Raw genomic sequence first — 8,678 nt, 5'->3', positions numbered from 1 at the left:
GGGATTGAACTCAGGCGCTTGCGCTTGCCAGGGAAGCGCTTATTCCACTGAGCCATCTCCCCGGCCCCCCTTTTTTTTTTGTATTTGATATAATGTCTCATTATGTAGCTTGGACTTGTAATGATTCTCCTGTTTTTAGCCTCTCCAGTGCTGGGATTACAGGTATGCGTGTGCCACCATGACCGAACTCATAGCCAGGCGTACTCAGCGTGTTGGGGGTAGAGCCAGCACAGCATGTGGTGCCAGGGATCAAACACTGGTCCCTATGCCTGCCTAAGCAGGCGCTTAGTCTGTAAATGTAGAATTTTGTCTTAAGTGTTTTGTTTTTGTTTTTTTACATCTGTTGAGATGATCTGTGATCTTTTTCTTCTGTTTATATGATGTCTGACATTTTTTGATTTACCATTTGATGTGTTAAACCAGCCTTGCATCCCAGAGGTGAAGCTTAGTTATGAGGTATGACTATTTTAATGATTTGTCACATTCTGTTTACAAATATCATGTTGTGAGGGTTTTTGCATCTATGTTGATAAAGGAAATTGACCTGTGGTAGTAGTTATTGTTGAGGCCTTATCCTGTTTTGATACTAAAATAATGCTAGCCTTCAAGAATGAGTTTGAGGGGCTGGTGAGATGGCTCAGTGGTCTAAAACACCTACCTAGAACAAGCTAAGCAAAGCACAGGGACCAGGGTTCAATCCCCCAGCACCACATGCCAGCCAGTCCCGCCCCCTGGTGGGCTGAGCTGCCCCCCCCCACACAAATAAATAAAATTAAAAAAAAAAAAAGAATGAGTTTGAAGCCAGGGATATAGCTCAGTGGCACAGTGCCTGCTTGGCAAGTACTGGATTCTGAGTTGAGTTCCTGGTCCAGGAAAAAAAATAATACCTTAGATAAACAAAAATTGAAAATTTTGGGGCTGGGGAGATGGCTCAGTAGAATAAGCACTTCCCTGGCAAGCGCAAGGGCCTGAGTTCAATCCCTGGTTCCACCAGAAAAAAAAAAAAAACCAAGGAATGTTTGGCAGTGCTCCTTCCCTTTCTGTCGTCGAAGAGGAATATTGGTGTTAGTTCTTCCTTGATGTTTTGGTAAAAGTTCAGTAGTGACTCCATCTTGCTTTTATTAGTAAGGTTTTTATTACTACTTCTATTTCATTGCCTGTTCCTGGTCTCGTTAAGATTTTTTTTTTTTTTTTTTTTGGCAGAACTGGGGATTGAGCTCAGGCCCTTGGCGCTTGTCAGGGAAGCTCTTATTCTATTGAACCTTTTCCTGGACCCTACATCTTTGTTGTAGACATTCATATTTGTCTAAGAATGTATTCATTTCTTCCAGATTCTCCATTTTACTGGACTATAAAGTTTTCAAAGTAGTTTCTTTTTCCTTTTCCAAAGTATTTTCTTTTCTTTTTTGCGGAACCGGGGATTAAACTCAGGCCCTTGAGCTTGCCAGGCAAGCGCTTATTCTACTGAGCCATCTCCCCAGCCCCTTCAAAGTATTTTCTTATAATCATGTGGATATCGGTGTCCACTGTAATTTTGCATTTGTTTTTTCCAGTTGCACTGATGATTCTTTTCTTTCATTCTTTTGGTAAGTTTGGCTGTTTATCAAACTTACATATCCTTCCAAATAAGCAAGTCTTTGGTTCATTGATTTTCCATTTTTTAAAGTTATAATTTGATTAATTTCTGCTCTGATTTTTTATAATTTCTTCTACAAGTTTTGGATTGGGATTACTCTTTTTAATTTTTTTATGTGTTTAGTGCAGAGACTACAGGGTCTCACTATATAGATCAGACTCATAGTAATCCTCCTGTTTTCAGCCTCCCAAGTGCTGGGATTATAGGCACGCGCCACCACGCCCAGTCTCGGTGGCTGTCTCAGCACACCCCAGGTGCCAGGGATTGAACTCTGGCCCTTGAGCTCTGCCTACGCAGGTGCTTTAGTCCACTGAGCTTTCTGGCCAGCCCTGGAATTACTCTTGGTTTCCTAGATATATTAGGTTATTTATTTGAGATCAGTTTTGTCTAATGTATGTATTCACAGTTATAAATGTCTTTTAATTGTGTTTCTTGGTTTTGGTATGTTGTACTGCCACTGTCACTTGATTCTGTAAACTTCTTCATTCCTTCTGTTACCATTGATTATTTAAGAATATAATTTAACATCCATGTGTTTGCATAGCTTCTATGATTTATGTTGCTATTGATTTCTATGTTGACTTGATAGTAGATTTCAATGACAGATTTCAGTGATTTTTGTATTTGATTTATGCATGCTTTCTGGCCGAAGATATAAGTCTGTTTTTAAGAAAATTTCATGTGCTTCTGAGAAAAATGTGTCTTTTGTTAGGTGATGTTTTCTGTTGCTGTTTGATAATGTTGGTCTTGCTATCTGTCTGTGATTGTTTTGAATACTTTCTATAAATGCTGGCTTGGTAATAATAAATTTCTTCAGGTGTTCTTTTTCATCTTTATTTCTATTTTTTTTTTTTCCCTTTAATTGAAATAGAGTCTTGCTATGCAGTTCAGGTTGGCCTTGAGCCCACCTGGTCTTGAACTCGCAACAATCCCAGGCTGGTCTTGAACTCGCAACAATCCTTTTTCCTCAGCCTCCTGAGTCCTGGGACTCCAGGTTTGTGCCACTATGCCTGGCTTTCGTCAGTTTTGAAAGATAATTTTGTAGGATATATTAATGTAAGCTGGAAGTTGTTTTCTTTTGGAATTTGAAAAACTTCAGATTTTTCTGGCCATAATGAGTATAGTTAGGCATGTTGTCTTTGAGTTATCTCGAAAGTCTTATATAGCAGCACAAGTCATATTAGCTAATAGCTAAATTATGACAGAGGCCTAGGAGGTGGGAATGTAGCTCAGTGCAAGGCCCTGAGTTCAATTATCAGTACAAAAAAAAAAAAAAAAAGAGGCCTAAATTATCATCAACAGATGAAGAAATTGTGTTGTGGTATACTTCTGCAATGGAATACTGCTAGGCCACGAAATAGGTTATTTTTGGGTCAGTTTTTGGAAAATGGATGGATATTGAGACCACAATGCTAAGTGAAATCATTCACAGAAGGGTAGGTATCATACGGTTTCTCTGATATGAGAGGTCCCAAATATAAATAACAAAATCAAAGAGAGATTGTAGGAAATGGATATAGACTGTGGAAGCAAGAAGGGAATGTAGGAACAGATGGAGGGGAAGGGGAAGGAACAGGAAGTAAAAATGATCAAGCTCTGATGTGTTCCAATTTCACAAGATGAATGTGACTATTACATGTTGCAAACATACTACTAAATACATATATATATATATATATATATATATATATATATGGGGTTTTTTTAGGCTATATTTTTAATAAATAAAATTTTCTGCATGGGTTACATAGTGAATTCAAGGCCAGCCTGCACTATGTAGCAAAAACCTATCTCAAAAAACTTGGGGAGAACACTTGCCTTAAACTCCTGAATATGTCCATCTTATGCTTCATGTCCTCAGTGACTACCACATTGGAGGGTCTGTGGTTCAGCTTTGTGGTGACATCATCAATCTGAGACACAGGGCCAGGGAGATGGCTTAGTGGAATAAGCGCTTCTCTGGCAAGCGCAAGGGCCTGAGTTCAATCCCCGGTTCCAGGAAAAAAAAAATCTGAGACACATTTGTTGGGAAATTTTGATCTAGTATGTGGGTGATAGATTGTGCCTGTGTCAGCAACAGAATCAGGGTGGACGGTAACTTTGACCCTGGAGTTTCACTGAAATCAGCTGACTTGCTCTGTTTTTACTTTTCTGTCCTCAGAATCTCAACCAGAATCCTCGTACTTTGCTGCCTAAATTCTATGGACTGTACTGTGTGCAGGCAGGTGGCAAGAATATTCGGATTGTGGTGATGAACAATCTCTTACCACGGTCAGTCAAAATGCATATCAAATATGACCTCAAGGGCTCCACTTATAAACGGCGTGCCTCTCAGAAAGAGCGAGAAAAGCCCCTACCAACCTTTAAAGACCTGGACTTCCTACAAGACATGCCTGATGGTCTCTTCTTGGATGCTGACATGTATAATGCTCTGTGTAAGACCCTGCAGCGTGACTGTTTGGTGAGTCTGTTACATTTTCTGTCAGACACCAAATTTTGGCAGTAGGTGGGGCTGTGTTCCTTCATTGTGTGTCCTAGACTGCATATGAAGTGACTTAAACCAGTTCATAGCAGTGCCATTCCATTTTGTCCCTGTTTATCCTCCCCGTTGGGGGGCCTGGCCTTAGCTCAGTTGTTAAAGTGGCTGCTTCCACGAAGCTGTCAGCCTCAGGTTGCTGTAGTTTGATCCCCACAACACTCCAGCCAGCCAAACCACCCCTGAGGGCATTCAGATCAAAAAAAAAACAAAAAAAAACAAAACCCTTATATCCTCCCCATTGTCTTAACTTCCTTGTTGAGTTAGTCTGGATTGTGTAGTTACACATATTTGTAAGCCAGCACCACAGTTCCTCGTATTTGGTCTTCTGGCCATGTTTGTAAATTGGCAAATGAATGTTGCTAAATAACACCACAGCAGTGTGTACTGGTAGTCTCTACTGTTGATTGACATTCAGTCTCACCTGGACCTGTAGCGTTGCTTGTCCTGTGTCCTGTTCTCTCTAGGGATTCCAGGTGTTTGGCACTTTGTTTAGACCACATTCTCACTCTCCTTGCTCCAGCTTTGTTTCTGAAAAGACTACCTAAACTTTCCATCTTGTTCCATGACTTTATGCTGCTTTTGTTACCTTTTTTTTTTTTTTTTGCAGTACTAGGGATAGAACTCAGGACCTTACGTTTGCCAGGCAGGCATTTATGTCACTGAACTATCTCTCTGGCCCTGTTACCAGTTTTTTTTTTTTTAATTTTTTTAAATTTTTAGGTTTACAAGGGCTTTCAGGGTCTGACTACTAGATCCGACTCGACTCGTAGTGAGCTGCCTGTTTACAGCCTCCCAAGAGGTGGGATTGCAGGCGTGCCACCATGATCAGTCTCAATTACCCTCTCAGCACGCCCCAGGGGCGGGGCCGGCACAGCAGGCCTGGGGATTGAACCCCCAACCCTGTGCCTACTTGCATGCGCTTTAATCTGCTGAGCTGTTTGGCCAGCCCTGTTTGTGTTTTTGATACCTCTCCTTCCTCTAGTTTTCATTCCCCTGCTGGCTGTTTTTGTCAGTGTACCAGCAAGCTTATCAATCTTTAGCTTAGGAGGATTTTTATTTCCCTGATGCTTCCATTTTTTCTTTTTGTTGTATTTTTTTTTTTTTTTTTTTTTTGTGGAACCAGGGATTGAACTCAGGCTCTTGCGCTTGCCAGGGAAGTGCTTATTCTACTGAGCCATCTTCCCAGCTCCCTCCTGTTGTATTCTTTCTTTTTTTTTTTTTAATAATCATTACATATTTTATTTTATTTTTTTATTTATTTCTTTCCCCCCTGTTGTATTCTTACTTTAACTCATTATGTCATATATTAACTTTTGTTTGTTCTCACCACTGTGTAGAACCGTTCTCTCCAGTGACTACCTGGATGCTAAAGAGAGAATACTTCTCCATCTTCCTCAGGTTTTTGGTACTATTTGACAATAAACTGGTTTACATTTTCTTAAGATAATCATCTTTTTTTTTAATTTTTAAAAATCATTTATTTGATACACGGTCTCATGTAGCTTGGATTTATAGTAATCCTCCTGTCTCAGCCTCCCCAGTGCTAGGATTACAGGTGTGTGCCACCACGCCTGGCTTTGGTGGCCAGCACAGCGTATGGTATTGGGGATCAAACCTGGGTCCTTGCACTTTCCAAGCAGGTACTTAGACCACCAAGCTATCTCCCCTGCTCAATTGGTTTTTGTTATACCTTCCCTGTTGATTTTTTTTTTTTTTTTTCAGAACTGGGGATTAAACTCAGGCCCTTGCGCTTGCCAGGCAAGTGCTTATCCTCCTGAACTATCTCCCCTGCCCTTTTTAAATTTTATTTATTTATTTGCGGTACCGGGTATTGAACTCAGGATCTTGCACTTGCCAGGGAAGCACTTATTCTATTGAGCCATCTTCCCGTCCCCTATTGATTTTCTACCTGTTTGTTTCTTCTCAAACTGCTCTTGTAAGATCATTTTCTTCTACTCAGGCCATAATGTTGGCCATTCTTAACATTGTTTACGTCTACGGCCATACCACCCTGATGGCTCCCGATCTCATCTTAACATTGTTTACTCTACATTCACGTCAAAGGTAATGTTTATTTTAGTTTGTTCCCTCCCCCCCCCCCCCCCGAAAAAAAAATGAAAAGGCAGTCTTTGGGCCTGGAATTTGGCTCGGCAGCACAAGTGCTTCCCTGACAAGAGCACAGTCCTTAGTTTGATTTCTGGTACCAGAAAGAAAATAGTTTGTCTCCTTTAAATGCAAGAGTTAGAGACATACTCAACCAATGGGACCAGATTTTTTTCCATTTTTTTTTTTTTTTTTTTTTTTTCCAATTCTTATAAAAGAATCTATCCTAGATCCCAGGTTCCATACACCCCCCCCCCTTTCTCTCTCTCTCTTTTTTTTTTTTTTTTGGTAGAACTGAAGATTGAACTCAGGCTCTTCAGCTTGACAGGCAAGTGTTTATTCTACTGAGCCATCTCCCTGGCCCCTCTCTCTCTCTTTTTTAATGTATCTGGTACAAGGTCTCACTGTGCAGCGTGGACTCATAGTGATCCACCAGTTTTTGAGCTTCCCCAGCGCTGGGATTACAAATGTGCACCTGGGGGTGGGGTCAGGCTGGGGCCAGCCTGGCATGCGGTGCTGGGGATCAGACCTCGTCCCTGTGCTTGCCTAAGCAGGCTCTGAGTATGCTGAGCTATCTTGCTGACCCGTGTGTATGTGTGTGTGTGTGTGTGTATGTGTGTTTTGGTCAGTCAGTTGGTCTGTTTTTTTTCTTCCTGATTTTTTTAAGACAGGGTCTTGTTATGTAGTTCAGGCTGGCCTTTAATTTGTGGCAATCTTTCTGCCTTGCCTTCCTGAGCACTGGGATTATAGGAATATGCCACCATGCCCAGCCCTTTCTTACTTTCTTCTGCTCTTCACCCCCCCCTTTTATTTTTTTATGTATTTAGTACAAGGTCTCACTGTACATGTCAGACTTGTAGTGATCCTCCTGTTTTCAGCCTCTCAAGTGCTAGGGTTATAGCACACACCCCACGCCCAATCTTAATCACCATCTCAGCGTGCCCCAGAGGCGAGGCTAGCAAGGCATGCCAAGGATCAAACACCACTGCCTGTGTCTGCCTAAGCAGAAGTTTTAATCCACTGAGTTATCTGGCCAGCCTCTATTCTCCCTCTCTTCTTTCTGACTCCCTTCCTTGATACTGGGGTTCAAACCCAGTGCCTCACACAAGCTCCCTGAGTTACACTCCCAACCCACAAATTCTAAGTATCTTTATGTCCCTATAAATAAGCACAGTGCCTACTCATGATGGATTCAATTAATGTTAAAATAAACTGAAACTGACCAAAAAAGGTTCTGGGACAAGAAATAATTTTATGAGATACTCTTATTACGGATTTTTTAATAGCACCAATAGGCGTTCCTTATTATCTTGAGAACATAGTGTTCTTTTTGTGAAAAGATGGAAGAACAGAGAGGGTCTGCGAACTAGGCAACAAAACTTGAGAGTCATCAGGGGGACTAAAAAACTCTTCAGAGAATAGATCAGAGGATAATCCTAGAGTTAGCCTTGGAGGTTCTCCACCAAGAAGAATGAAATCGTAAGACCACCCCCCCAAAAAAAATCCTGATAATTCCCAGGGCTTAGATCATCTCTTCTGTCCATTAGGTGCTTCAGAGCTTCAAGATAATGGACTACAGTCTCTTGATGTCAATTCACAACATAGATTATGCACAACGAGAGCCTTTAAACAGTGAAACACAATACACAGTTGACACTCGTAGACCAACCTCCCAAAAGGCCCTGTATTCCACAGCTATGGAATCCATCCAGGGCGAGGCTCGACGTGGTGGCACCATGGAGACTGATGACCAGTGAGTGGGCTTGGGACACCAGGGCGGTGAGGAGAAATGCACAACACTTGCTTATGGAAAGCACCTAACTTCTAGAAAGAAAGTAACTTTGAGGCAGCAGTTAAGCCAGCAATATAAATGCTTGTAGAATCATGGAATGAGCTTTCTTAAAAATATGAAAAGAAAGGAAAATGGCTTCAATTTGGCGGTTTTAAAACATATGGGAAAGAGAGCTATATAGGATAAAGAGACTTAAATTATTATGTTCAAAATGTTAGGGGTGTGTGTGTTAATTATAACTTTATCACAGCTCATTATAGACTCCTTTGTGGAAGGCAGCTTCCTTACAGTCATTGAGTTCAATAAATTTAGGTTTCTCAAATACCCTATATCGGTTGAATGATTCCACATTAGGTATCCCATAATGTGACTTTATTTATTTATTTTTTTTGTGGAACTGGGGATTGAATTTAGGCCGTTGCACTTGCCAGGGAAGAACTTATTCCACTGAGCCAACTCCCCAGCCTGCCCTTAATGTGACTTTAAAGAAGAATGTCTTGGGCTGATGAGATGGCTCAGTGGTCTAAAGCACCTACTTGGAACAAGCTTGGCAAAGCACAGGTACCGCGGTTTGATCCCCCAGCACCACATGCCAGCCAGCCTCCCCC

At 41.3% G+C, this 8,678-nt stretch overlaps 1 protein-coding gene across 3 annotated transcripts in view; it reads left to right on the top strand.

The window, feature by feature from the left end:
* Positions 1–8,678, top strand: part of Pip5k1a (phosphatidylinositol-4-phosphate 5-kinase type 1 alpha) — a 60,427-nt gene that overhangs the window by 40,142 nt on the left and 11,607 nt on the right. For all 3 annotated transcript variants that reach the window (XM_023716438.1, XM_023716439.1, XM_023716437.1), the window contains 2 exons: positions 3,798–4,097; positions 7,826–8,031. In XM_023716438.1, coding sequence (XP_023572206.1) covers positions 3,798–4,097; positions 7,826–8,031 — 506 coding nt within the window. The remainder of the gene's footprint in view (positions 1–3,797; positions 4,098–7,825; positions 8,032–8,678) is intronic.

The sequence above is a fragment of the Octodon degus genome, unplaced genomic scaffold (assembly GCF_000260255.1).
Source record: "Octodon degus isolate 3935 unplaced genomic scaffold, OctDeg1.0 scaffold00048, whole genome shotgun sequence".
In the NCBI taxonomy this organism is placed as follows: Eukaryota; Metazoa; Chordata; class Mammalia; order Rodentia; family Octodontidae; genus Octodon; species Octodon degus.
This window is presented reverse-complemented; position numbering and strand designations above follow the sequence as displayed.